A 14,071-nucleotide genomic window follows, 5' to 3' on the forward strand; every position below is an offset into this window, starting at 1 on the left:
CATCCTCCGCCACCCGGATTGAGGCGAGTCACTACACCACCATGAGGACTTAGAGCGCATTGGAAATTGGGCATTCCAAATTTGGGAGAAAAAAAAAAGAAGACAAGACTCAACAAAAGGCAGAAGGGCTTTAGCAATGCAGAGCATTTTGTTTTCATCAAAATTCAGCATAGATGTCAAAGGATCCAATCAGCAATAAAGAAATTTAACAATGAAGAACATTACTGTTGTCCTGTAGAGCTAGATTAATGACAAAAAGATTTGAATTAGAATTTTTAGACTTGGCATTTAACAATATGTTATTTTCCATGGCGTATTTTATAGTTTTGAATTTGAATTTCCTCAATTTGAATTCTAGACGTGACATTTAAAGGTGCACTCAGTAATTCTAAATTCTGCAAATATCACAGTCTGCTAGCTGTCCGTTCTGTGGGTGGGCTGAAAAAACAATATAGTATTTGTGCACTGCCCTGGCTCTGTAAATGGGACAAAAACAAAGTGGATCAGACCGATCCACACAACAATACTCCAGCCAATCAGCAACAGGGAGTGGTTCTTGCATGTGCACAGGATGGGAGGTGGGGGCAGAGCGAGAAGGAAATTCATTAGAAGAGCGATGGCAAATCTTTCTAAACTCCAAGGAGGACAAATGGCTGAGAAACAGACCAAGAGAAAAAGGTCAGATGAATGGAAACTAAAAGAAGGATTATGTCGAGGGTCAACATCGGCAAGGCTTTTCAGTGGTGGAGAGACCTCAGAGAGGTAAAAGGCTTGAAGACGGAGGCAGAAGTTGCTCTTTTTCTTCTCGATAGGTGGGAAACATAAATTTTGCTATGTTTCACAGAGCCCATATATGCTGTTGTTGTGATGTTAGATTTAGTAGCAGGAGAGATGTGAGTGTCTGGAGCTGGTGTGCGTAAAACCGTCTCGCGTGCATGAATTTGGGGGGCGGAGCTTCCAAAGGAGCACTGAAGGAAGGGATGTGTTTGTATTGGCAGTTTAGTTCAAATATCAACAGTGTTTCTCAGGAATCGCTGAGTGCACCTTTTATTTTAAATTTTTTTGTTTTTTGATTTTCTCCCAATTTGGAATGCCCAATTCCCAATGCGCTCTAAGTCCTCATGGTGGCGTAGTGACTTGCCTCAATTCGGGTGGCGGAGGACGAATCTCATTTGCCTCCGCGTCTGAGACCGTCAGTCCGCGCATCTTATCACGTGGCTTGTTGAGCGCGTTACCGCAGAGACCTAGCGCTATTCTCCACGGCATCCACGCACAACTCACCATGTGCCCCACCGAGAGCGATAACCACACATTATAGCGACCACGAGGAGGTTACCCCATGTGACTCTACCCTCCCTAGCAACCGGGCCAATTTGGTTGCTTAGGAGACCTGGCTGGAGTCACTCAGCACGCCCTGGATTCGAACTCACAACTCCAGGGGTGGTAGTCAGCGTCTTTACTCACTGAGCTACCCAGGCCCCCGCTGAGTGCACCTTTAACAGAATTAAATTGTTTTTATGGCGTATTTTATAGATTTGTATTTTTAAACAGCAGATTTTTTGTTCTGAATTTAAGAGGTGAAATTAGCTGTTAATATGAATATATACTGTGTATATATATATATATAAAGTTACAGCTGAAGAAGAAATAAAATATTGAAAATTCAATATAAAATTCAGTATTCTAAAATTCAAAATGCAGAAATTCAGATCTTACAGAAAGTAGGCCAGAGGTCAAGCTTCCGGGTTCTCCAGGAAAAACAGTGGGTTTCAGAAAAGTTGAACGGATCATTTGGCCAATCACAGAGCTATGATTGGCCAAAATGCTCCGTTCGACTTCTGAATCTAAGATCTGAATTTCTGCGTTTTGAATTTTTGAATTTACAGCTAATTTCACCTTTACTAATCTAAAAAATATGCCACAAAAACTATTACATTTTATTAAATAATTTTTGTCAGAAATCTAGCTCCATATTGTCCTATTATCTGCCAGACATTGAATTTACCACCAAATTTGAGTGAGTAGATGTTAGGAGCTTGTCAGTTTATCCATGTACAGTCATATTTGTCTTGTGCATCAGATGTTTACCTCCGTGAGGGTCTTCCGCCTTAACAACGCCAACCTGACCAATCAGGGACTGAATAAGATTTTCAGTGACCTCTGTGAGAATCTTCTTAAGGTGAATACATAGTGTGATCTGGAAAGATCAACAGAATCATTGTTAAATTGTTTGAGCATGTTTTTGCTAATCACTGCTTTAACATGAGCCTGTAATATATGTGTGCTCTGTAGAGCTTGTACTTCAAACTGCGGTCGATGATCCCCTGCTGTCTCTGTCACCTGAACTTCAACGTGGCTGTACCTGAAGATGAGCTCATACAGGTGAGAACACAGCTGTTAACACCATGTGAATGGTGGCACTGAAACCACCTCAGAAGCTTTGCAAGTTTACATTCTTTTTTTTATCCCCTTTTCTCCCAATTTGGAATGCCCAATTCCCACTACCTAGTAGGTCCTCGTGGTGGCGCGGTTACTCACCTCAATCCGGGTGGCAGAGGACAAGTCTCAGTTGCCTCCGCTTCTGAGACCGTCAATCTGAGCATCTTATCACGTGGCTTGTTGTGCATGACACCGCGGAGACTCACAGCATGTGGAGGCTCGTGCTGCTCTCCGCGACCCACGCACAACTTACCACGCGCCCCATTGAGAGCAAGAACCACTAATCGCGACCACGAGGAGGTTACCCCATGTGACTCTACCCTCCCTAGCAACCGGCCAATTTGGTTGCTTAGGAGACCTGACTGGAGTCACTCAGCACACTCTGGGTTCGAACTTGTGACTCCAGGTGTGGTAATCAGCGTCAATACTCGCTGAGATACCCAGGCCCCCTGCAAGTTTACATTCTTAAATGGAAACACACATGATGAGATAATGTACTACTTGAATGGATTTTGGATAACAGCGTCTGTCAACGGCATACATTTAAATGTAGTACATTTGAAGTTGTTAAATATTATATTAAACGTTCATTTTGTAGTCAAATAGAGAATGGAGCCCTTAAGGTCGGTTTCATTTTTTTCCTTTTATCTCTGTTCCATGTGATTGGTCAATGTTTGATTGACAGGTGGCGGTGACAGCTGTTGCAATGAGTTTTTACAAAGATCAGACTCTTGAGAATGGAAGACAAAGTGGGGACAAGACCCTGATAAAGGGTAAGCATTAGGGCTGGGCAATATATCGATTATTCACAATATAATCGTAATGATTTTGCTGCCGATATAAAGTTGCACCATTAATCAAAATAACATCAATATGGCGATATGGTCATATATGATATTAAACTGCAAAAGGCTGCGATTAAAGACAGATAAACATGGTCTGTGTGAGCTTCAGAGTAAACCCGGTGATGCGCTGTTCTGTGCATGTGCAGGGCTTATGGGTTCGTGTTTTTACTGCTTCCACATGCATTAGCAGTCCACGTGCATTGTATAAGAAAAGTCTTGCAGGTTCAAGCATTCATGCAATTCCAAACATTAGTAACCACAACAAGTTACAAACATGGCACGGTATTACAGAAAAGGAGGAGATGCAGAAGGAGGTTCACCAGCACCAACACTGTCAACTGTCAATTGCACACTGCACTTTCAGTGTCAAAATAAAAGCTGATGTAAACAGGACAGAAATATATATTACTTGTAAATAAAACAAATCTAATCCTCAAAATAATAATAAACTTGACCTGGCCGCACAATAGTAGCAATATTCAACTGGGTTCCAAAAACTAAGTTTTTGCACATCTTGTTCATTCATGAAAAATAATGCTTTTTATTTAGTTACTATGTATCTTTGTATATAAAATATAAATATAAAAGTGCATATCAATGAACATTTTTAAATCTCACTCTCCCTTTTGTTCATTTAGTGAGAAACTGTGGGACACGCGCCTTTTTATTCTTCATTATTTTTGAGTAGATTTGTATTCAGTGCCTTTAAATTATTGAGTCTGCTTGGCTACAGTGGCTGTTTGGATAAAATGATGGTTCATTTGATAAAAAAAACAACTTTTGAGCCATTTCAGAGCAAATACATAATTGTTGAGATATACAGTATATAGAATGTCGTGACCTGGGCTGAAAAATATCAGGATATAACTTTTGTAGAATTTTTGTTGAAAATCTGTGTTTCACTGTCTCATGTCCATTGCAGCAATAACAGAAAATGACGAGCAACTTCAGTTCAATCTGGAGCTCAATGCTGAGTCGTCTTCTTCAAACCCTCTCAGCTCCACCAAAGGTATAGCCTGAACCCTGAACACTTTATCTATTTCAAACAATACAATTACAGTACAGTACAACTTCATTTCTAAAGCACATTTAATAACAGAAATTGACCAAAGTGCTTTCCAGGTAAAGTAATAAACAAGAGCGTACTCTAGGATCATTTCATATCTGAGCTGCAGTTTTAAAGGGGCAGTATCCTATTTGTAGCATTATTTCTCCCCTGAAGTTTGGTTATTATCAAGGTAAAGTTCATGATTTAGTTTTACATGACCATTTTCCACCCTCTGTCTGGCCCTTAGAATTACACGTGTTGTCGTTGCTACTGTACCTTTAAGACTTGTGTAGGTAAGTGTAAGTGTAGTTGGTCATGTTAGTGTGCTCATGGCTTAGACATCATTACAATGACAGTTTTAGCAGCTTGGTTTCAATAAATGGTCTTGGTGGAATAGACAGGGAGCTTTGCGCTTTGAACGTTCAAATACGTCAAAATCTTGGGAAAATCCTGTTTTTCATGATTTGCGTCTTTAACATAAGCTTCCTATGTGTGTTGTCGCAGGTCTCTCAGATGTTTCGGGCAGCCATCCCTCGGCCAGAGGTCAGTATGTGATTCTTTGCAGCGAGTTCTTGAGGCAGAAGGGTTATTTTCGTTTGATTTCTGCTCCTTTTGTGTGTGACAGATTGAAGTGCTGCAGCACACACCCCAGCATCATCCATTTTACCCCTTTTTTCTTTCTTTTCTTTCTGTGTCCTGATTCCTGTTCTCTGTGTCCCTCTATTGTGTGTCCATGTGCGTACGTACGTGTCCGTGGGTCGTCTGACTGCATGTGCACCTATGTGTGCGTACTGTATGTGTGCGTGTCGATCTGTGTTTATCTGTGTCTGAATGTCCGTCTATACGTGTGTGTGTGTGTATGTGTGTGTGTGTCCAGCCCCCCCAGTTGATTACAGTTCCTTTGCAGACAGATGCAGTTCCTGGATAGAGCAGCTTAGACTGAAAGCTCACACCATAAGACGTGGATCAGTTAAAACAAGTAGGAGCACACATGCATACTCATGCACACAAACACATACAATCACAAAGACCTTAGTCAGAGTAGATGCCATATTAAGAGGGACCTTTAAATGTCTCTTTATCCAAATCTCGCTCATATATCTGCACATTCAAACCTGCCGAGTTCATAATACATGCAAGAACTTCTTTGTTGGTGTACATATCAGCACTCAACCCCATAGAAGAAACAGAAGTAGGAGGAGGAGAAGAAACCACACACAACATTCATTGGTTCTCAAAAGTTTTCCAAAATGTAAGGTCATAAAACGTCTTAAATATCATAAATGATACAACAAAAGTCTTAATTTTTATTTAAAGAGGTCTTAAATTTGGGGGTGGAAATACAAGAATCGTGATATGACCTAAGGTGATTGTAAAACTTCAAAAGAATATGATTTAATTAAATAAATGCATGCGCTGCATCCTTCAAAGTGAAAACGTGGCACTGTGTTATTTTCTCCAAGCACGTGAGGGCTTGTGAGTGATTTCAGCTGTTGTAGAGCAGTTCACAATCATTAAGCCAAATCGGAAATTTATGACAAGTGATCACTAATGATCAACTGTTGATGATGATGAGACAGTATAGTGTTGATGAAATATAACAATGTTTACATTTAACTGTTTATATTGTAATACGTTGTAGATTATTGTAGGAGTGCAAGTTTCCTATCCCTTAATTGTTTGAATGAGCAGCTGGAAGCAGTGAAGCGCAAATATGTCAAAATAAGAGTCCTCGGTGTATTTCAACGTTAAAGTGCCTTTGAAGTTAAAAGTTCCACACTATGAATCAAATACACCCCATCTGGAATTTAATTAAATTTGGACTCTTGTAGCCTCTGTCTGGCCCTCCTCATCACAGGAAGGAAAGACTAAGAACATTTTATATAGGCTACCAATTTTAAAAAACTATTGGCAGACACAATCTGCACAATCCAATATCGGTCAACCTCTAATTTGTATTTATTTACATAATGGTACATAAATCAATTTTAATGTGATATATATGTGGAAAACATGTCTTAAACTTGCATGTAGCCTACCCTGTTGTACTGATAAGCAGTGTTAATCTGTACCGTGCCCGAGCTCGTTTGACCCCCAGATTCCAGGTCGTTTGACTAGTGTGATCGCTCCGTACCGTGCCCGGACATGGTACGCTGAACCGTGCCTTGGCCTGCTTGAAGAGGTGGGCTCGGGCATGGTTCAGTTGGCTTAGGCACGGTTTGCATATAGTGTGATCGCTAACCGTGGCCGAGCACGGAACTCGAAACATGACGTCAGTGATGCGACTGGGCAACGGGATCACTTTGGTCTACGGCATAGGTGCAGTGTTTACTGGAAATTTGGGCAGACGAGAGTATACAGGAACAACTGGATACAACACACAAGAACACACAAGGACTACGAAATATTTGGTGAAATTCCCAACTATCTTCGTGCTCGTGGATACCAAAGAACCATTGAGCAATGACCTGACAAGCTGAAAAAACTGCGGGTTCGGTATCTGAAGGTACGGAATGCACTCTGTAAATCTGGCAGCTCATCGGACGAAAAGGATATATTCCAGTGGTAACGATGCTGTCGACAATTAGGCATGTGAGAGGGCCGTGTGTCACCATGCCCCAAACGATTCAAAATAAGCCACAAAGTAACGTTACAATGATGGACTCCATTGTGCTCTGCAAGAGTGCTTTTCTTCCTGTTTTCTTCAAAACAAAAAGTTGCATCGTAATGACGTAAGTGTGCTCAGGCCCGGAACGTTAAATGCAATGTGAGTGCAGGGCAGCGGGGGGGGGGGGACAGTCGTGCTTGGGCATGGTACAAGGCAACCGGCTAGTGTGAGTATGCCCTAAGAGTCTGTGATACATGTTTTATTTTGAGATTGTGTTGGTTTGCTTTGGTATGGGGATATGGTATTTATTTTATTTGTTCAGGTCTTGAAAAAAGGTATTAAAAAGCCTTAAATTTGAGGCCTGGATAGCTCAGCGAGTAAAGACGCTGACTACCACCCCTGGAGTCACGAGTTCGAATCCAGGGTGTGCTGAGTGACTCCAGCCAGGTCTCCTAAGCAACCAAATTGGCATGGTTGCTAGGGAGGGTAGAGTCACATGGGGTAACCCCCTCGTGGTCGCTATAATGTGGTTCACTCTCGGTGGGGCACGTGGTGAGTTGTGCGTGGATGCCACGGAGAATAGCGTGAAGCCTCCACACGCGCTATGTCTCCACGGTTACCCGCTCATCAAGCCACGTGATAAGATGCGCGGATTGACGGTCTCAGACGTGGAGGTAACTACGCCACCACAAGGACTTAGAGCGCATTGGGAATTGGGCATTCCAAATTGGGGTGAAAAAGTGGAGAAAAACCTCTGCAACAACCCTATACGCCAAGCAAAGTTTTACCACTTTATAAACTTTAAGCCAATGTTTTTTTTCCCTTCTGCTCTGGTGTGCTGAGGCACCTTGTATGTTTACGGTTACAATACTGTCACGAATGTAGCCTACAGTGTTTACATAAAATACAGCCTATTGCAACACTACTTGCTTGGAGATTAAATAATAAAGAAAGTGAGCAATTTCGGGTTCAGGCTTAAAATCTCACAGTACCGTTTGGGCAGAGTAGAGTCTCGATCTCGGGAACGGGTCGGGTTTCATTTTAAGGCCCGTTCAGAAATTTTTTTAAACATTTCATCAGCTAAATGATTGAGACCCAGGTACAAGTCAACATATTGACTGTAAACATTACTACTTATCAAACGTAATACGGCGTCTACTCTTGTCTATGGTCTCATGCATACATCCTTACACACACACATACTCCCATGTCCTGCATCCAAAACTGGAAGAATCTTGCTGCCATACACCGATCCGATCAAACTTGATTGACAGAGTGTGAAAGTTGAGGTTGAGCCTTAGTAAGGGACCATGATGAAGACCAACAATTATTCAGTGTCTCAGTGATTTTATATTTGAACTGGCTAATGTAATCCTGTGATCAATGCATCATCAGCATGCCTTTACAGGTCTGTAACAGTTGTGGTACACAATATGATGTATTACAGCTTTGACTGGTGATATGAAATCTTTCACACTCTTGATAGAAAAGTCTCCTTCCTCAAAGTTCATTGTCCTGATTGATCAAGGCAGATTCGACACGTGTGCATTAATTCTTTCTCTCTCTCTCTGTCTCTCTTTATTTGCATGGTGTTTATTTGCATGGTGCAGTGATCTTTTTGTAGTGATTTGCTTTGATCACATGCAACTGATCTGCAACACACACAAGTGCACACTTGTCCCTTTCTTTTGGTCACTCGTTGCTTATGTTTGTCTTGTCACATTTGTTAGTCTTGTTGAGCGCCCTCTGAAGGCCGTGTCTGGTATCTCCCCCCCCCCCCCCTTTTCTTTCTCTTTCTCTTTCTCTCTACCCCTCTCTCTCTTGCTCTCTTACTCTCAACAGTGTCTTCTCTGGAGAAGGCCAGCCCGTTGCCAGAAGGTCGCTCTCGTTCCCTTCAGTCGAATCGCTCGTACTCTGGCAGTTCTGTTACAGTGGTCAAAATGACTCCCCTCTCTTTCATTCCTGGAGCAAAGATCATCAAATACCTTGGCATCATCAACATGTTCTTCATTAGAGAGACCAGCTCGCTGAGAGAGGTACACATTTTAAGCAGCCATGTCATACTTTTAAGGTGCGGTCACATTTACCTTTGTACGGGGAAACTCCGCGAGCGAAGAAGCCGTGGACGGATGTTGTACGCGTGTGAAACCAGCAAAAAATGAATTGCCAAGCAGCCTCTTTTTAATGCTTCACTTTATACTCTAAAATGATGTCCTTGTCCATTGTGAATATTCAGTGTAGTTGTGTACAAAGCACCACCAACACAAAGGTCACCGCCTACCCAAGCAACTTCTTATTGGTCAACGCAGCAAATTCACCTGTGAAAGTTCACCAAACTTGAACTCCATTGCGCAAAATCACGTGGATTCCCATTGAGATGACTGTATCGCCCGCTGAATTTCTCAGTGCAAAGGTAAATGTGACTGTGCCTTTATTCTTTAACTTTTCTCCCTGAAGTCCACATATAATGTTATAGAGGTAGACCAATATATCGGTTTTACCGATTAATCGGTGCCGATAGTTGCTTTTCGGAACTATAGGTTATTGGCAAAAATCTATGCCAATAGTTTTAGTGTTCCTTTGTGGCTGGCACTATTTTGATTGGAAAATCAATTAAATTAATCAATCTAAATTAAAGGGCATGCAAAGAAAAATTTAACAATATGGAAACGTGCCCCATCAGCACATCGTGCCTCCAACTTCATATCTTGTGAATATTAATAAACCTTATTTCTCGTTAAACCTCATCTGGTGAAATATATACAAACTCTTCATCTGGTAAATATATAGGCTATAAAATCTTAATTTGGTAAATATTTAAATATAGAGCATTGTAATGGAGCCAAGTCTCCATCGTTTCAAAATAAGAGTCATTTGTGTGTTTTGGGCTTGTTTACAGATTAAAATTCCACATTGTGCACCAAATCTTAATTTTTCTGGTTATTATTGGGATTTTGGTTGAACAAAAAAACTGCATCTGGGATATTATTAATTTTGTACTCTTGTTGCCTCTTGTTTAACATTCATTAAATCGGGGGCCTGGGTAGCTCAGCGAGTAAAGACGCTGACTACCACCCCTGGAGTTCACGAGTTCGAATCCCAGGGTGTGCTGAGTGACTCCAGCCAGGTCTCCCAAGCAACCAAATTGGCCTGGTTGCTAGGGAGGGTAGAGTCACATGGGGTAACCTCCTCGTGGTCGCTATAATGTGGTTCGTTCTCGGTGAGGTGCGTGAAGCCTCCACACGTGCTATGTCTCCGTGGCAAAGCGCTCAACAAGCCACGTGATAAGATGCGCGGGTTGACGGTCTCAGACGCGGAGGCAGCTGGGATTCCTCCTCCGCCACCCGGACTGAGGCGAGTCACTACGCCATCACGAGGACTTAAAAGTGCATAGGGAATTGGGCATTCCAAATTGGATGAAAAAAAAAAATTCATTAAATCTATTTTAAAAACTATCAGCCGATTATTCGGTTATCGGCCTTTTCCACCACCTTAGTTATCGGTATCGGCAAAATCCACTATCGGTCGACCTCTATAATGATTCTTTATGATATGACCCCTTAAAGGAATATTCTGGGTTCAATATAAACACAAAATGCAGTTTTTAAATGAAGCTTGTTATTATTAAGGGAAAACAAAATCCAAACCTACATGGCCCTGTGTGAAAAAATGATTGCCCCCTAAACCTAATAACTGGTTGGGCCACCCTTAGCAGCAACAACTGCAATCAAGCGTTTGCAATAACTTGCAATGAGTCTTTTACAGCGCTGTGGAGGAATTTTGGCCCACTCATCTTTGCAGAATTGTTGTAATTCAGCCTCATTGGAGGGTTTTCGAGCATGAACTGCCTTTTTAAGGTCATGCCACAGCATCTCAATAGGATTCAGGTCAGGACTTTGACTAGGCCACTCCAAAGTCTTCATTTTGTTTTTCTTCAGCCATTCAGAGGTGGACTTGCTGGTGTGTTCTGGATCATTGTCTTGCTGCAGAACCCAAGTTCGCTTCAGCTTGAGGTCACGAACAGATGGCCGGACATTCTCCTTCAGGAGTTTTTGGTAGACAGCAGAATTCATGGTTCCATTTATCACAGCAAGTCTTCCAGGTCCTGAAGCAGCAAAACAGCCCCAGACCATCACACTACCACCACCATATTTTACTGTTGGTATGATGTTCTTTTTCTGAAATGCGGTGTTACTTTTACGCCAGATGTAATGGGACACACACCTTCCAAAAAGTTTAACTTTTGTCTCGTCAGTCCACAGAGTATTTTCCCAAAAGTCTTGGGGATCATCAAGATGTTTTCTGGCAAAAATGAGACGAGCCTTAATGATCTTTTTGCTCAGCAGTGGTTTTCGTCTTGGAACTCTGCCATGCAGGCCATTTTTACCCAGTCTCTTTCTTATGGTGGAGTCATGAACACTGACCTTAACTGAGGCAAGTGAGGCCTGCAGTTCTTTGGATGTTGTTGTGGGGTCTTTTGTGACCTCTTGGATGAGTCGTCGCTGTGCTCTTGGGTGATTTTGGTCGGCTGGCCACTCCTGGGAAGGTTCACCACTGTTCCATGTTTTCGCCATTTGTGGATAATGGCTCTCACTGTGGTTCTCTGGAGTCCCAAAGCTTTAGAAATGGCTTTATAACCTTTTCCAGACTGATAGATCTCAATTACTTTCTTTCTCATTTGTTCCTGAATTTCTTCGGATCTCGGCATGATGTCTAGCTTTTGAAGATCTTTTGGTCTACTTCACTTTGTCAGGCAGGTCCTATTTAAGTGATTTCTTGATTGAGAACAGGTGTGGCAGTAATCAGGCCTGGGTGTGGCTAGAGAAACTGAACTCAGGTGTGATAAACCACAGTTAAGTTATGTTTTAACAGGTGGGGCAAACACTTTTTCACACAGGGCCATGTAGGTTTTGATTTTGTTTTCCCTTAATAATAACAACCTTCATTTAAAAACTGCATTTTGTGTTTACTTGTGTTATCTTTGACTAATCTTTAAGCTTGTTTGATGATCTGAAACATTTAAGTGTGATAAACATGCAAAAAAATAAGAAATCAGGAAGGGGGCAAACACTTTTTCACACCACTGTAAGTTAAGCTCAATGGACAGCATTTGTGGCATAATGTTGATTACCACAAATATTTATTTAGACTCGTCCCTCATTTTCTTTTAAAAAAAAAAAGCAAAAATCAAGGTGAAGTACAATGGAAGTGAATGGGGGCCAATTTTTGAATGTTAAAATACTCACTGTTTCAAAAGTATAGCCACAAGACATAAACAATATGTGTGTAAACATGATTTTACTGTGATAAAATCACTTACTAACCGCATCTGTGTAAAGTTATAGCCAATTTTACAACTTCATTACCATGACGATGTAATGTCAACGACTAAAACGACTGTAAAAATGATGATTTAAACAACTTTACAGCTCAAATAATACATGATTCATTAATGTAAGTGCTTTTATAAAATTATAAGCTTCACATTTCTGTATTAAACCCTCGAAAAATTGGCCCCATTCACTTCCATTGTAAGTGCCTCACTATAACCTTGATTTTCACCTCTTTTTTATGAAAAGGAGCGACGAGCCGAAATTAATTATGCCACAAATGCTGTCGATTGAGCTTAACTTGTATTGAACCCAGAATATTCCTTTAATACCAATGAGAAATTGTAACGTACGTGTGTGTGTGTGTGTGTGTGTGTGTGTGTGTGTGTGTGTGTGTGTGTGTTAGGAGGGAGGTGTGAGTGGGTTTCTTCATACGTTCATAGCTGAAGTATTTGCAATGGTTCGCGCCCACGTTGCTGCTCTCGGAGGAAATGCTGTTGTCTCCTACAGCATGAAGGAGTGTGTGTTTATGGAGAACCCCAACAAGAATCAGGTTAAGATATAAATAATCAAAAACCCAAGCTCCTTTACACTCAACTGATCACCGTTTTAATTTATGCATGTGTTGTTTGTGCTTTTCAGGCGCAGAGCCTAATCAACGTTAGCGGGGACGCTGTTATCTTTGTCCGAGAATCCGAACTTGAGACGACTTCTATACAGCCGCAGTCGGCGACCAGAGAGACCTCCAACGGTGGGGACGGAACGTGAACCCTCAAACACACACTCCAAAAAACTCAAGTGTGCTAGTCTTAACCAGAACCATGCCATCTTATGCCATTTGAAGCTGGTTCATGTTAAAACTACGGCACCAACCAAATCTAAAGTTTCCAAAAATAACTTAAAGATCTCTTTGCAACCCGATTGGCTGGTTCTCTCGAGTGTCGTATTTTAGCCCATTAAATGATCGATGTTTTATTTCCGAATAATGTTTTAAAATCCCTCCATCAGAATCCTTTCAAAAAGGACGTCTGCCATTTTTCTATTTGTTGGCCATTATTGTTCACATTCCAGTTTGTCCATATGAGGCTGCGGCAGCTACAAATTTAAAAGGTCTAAAAGAGTGAGTGTCTGGGTGTTTGTAAAGAGTTTGTAAATATGTGAACATCTCTAAATGGCCATGTTTTATATTTCAATATTGGAATAAACTACTTATGCACTCGCACAGACATCCAGTTCAGGATTTTAAAACACTGAATCTGCCATACTGGTTTCAAGTTAGATATTTCTCATCACGTCCTACTGATCTCTTTATAATCATGTCAGATGTTGTAAATGTGTTCGTTTGCTTTCATGTGCCACAATGTGTGATTTTTATTTTTTTTTTGTTCAGACGTCAGACGTCTGTGAGGCTGGTCCTGTTCCCTTGCATGTGCAATGCCAGTTAATCAATAAGATAAAGAGATATTTTAGGGGCAGAGGCATGCTCACCATGAACTGTGGGACACGTGAATGTACAGTTGATGAGAATGGAGAGGAGACTCAAGTCTGGTTGAGGTTGGCAGCATGCTGAATCCTCTGCTCATGTGTTGACTGATTTTTATTGCTATTATTTTGTATATATGTGTTTGCCTGAGGACAAAACAAAATTGCACATTAATAGTATAATTAAATAAAACTGTTATAGCTCTTGTGTGATTCATCCTTGTATTTTTTTTTTTTTTTTTTTTTGCCTAATTGTTTTATGAATCAAATGTTGTAGACATATTCTTAGGAAAACAAGACAAGTTATCACAAATATATG

At 41.1% G+C, this 14,071-nt stretch overlaps 1 protein-coding gene across 11 annotated transcripts in view; it reads left to right on the forward strand.

Annotated features, from left to right (window-relative positions):
- Positions 1-13,965, forward strand: part of c2cd5 (C2 calcium dependent domain containing 5) — a 51,567-nt gene extending 37,602 nt beyond the window's left edge. For 4 of the 11 annotated variants that reach the window (XM_051656114.1, XM_051656113.1, XM_051656116.1 and 1 more), the window contains 9 exons: positions 2,081-2,179; positions 2,293-2,382; positions 3,125-3,212; positions 4,207-4,293; positions 4,837-4,875; positions 5,210-5,311; positions 8,783-8,976; positions 12,677-12,823; positions 12,913-13,965. In XM_051656114.1, coding sequence (XP_051512074.1) covers positions 2,081-2,179; positions 2,293-2,382; positions 3,125-3,212; positions 4,207-4,293; positions 4,837-4,875; positions 5,210-5,311; positions 8,783-8,976; positions 12,677-12,823; positions 12,913-13,038 — 972 coding nt within the window. In that variant the 3' untranslated portion in view covers positions 13,039-13,965. Of the gene's footprint in view, positions 1-2,080; positions 2,180-2,292; positions 2,383-3,124; positions 3,213-4,206; positions 4,294-4,836; positions 4,876-4,957; positions 5,157-5,209; positions 5,312-8,550; positions 8,977-12,676; positions 12,824-12,912 lie in introns of those variants that run through there. The other 7 variants (XM_051656112.1, XM_051656117.1, XM_051656111.1 and 4 more) reach the window with 6 other exon arrangements.
- Positions 13,966-14,071: the final 106 nt, after the last annotated feature.

The sequence above is a fragment of the Myxocyprinus asiaticus genome, chromosome 26 (assembly GCF_019703515.2).
Source record: "Myxocyprinus asiaticus isolate MX2 ecotype Aquarium Trade chromosome 26, UBuf_Myxa_2, whole genome shotgun sequence".
Classification (NCBI taxonomy): Eukaryota; Metazoa; Chordata; class Actinopteri; order Cypriniformes; family Catostomidae; genus Myxocyprinus; species Myxocyprinus asiaticus.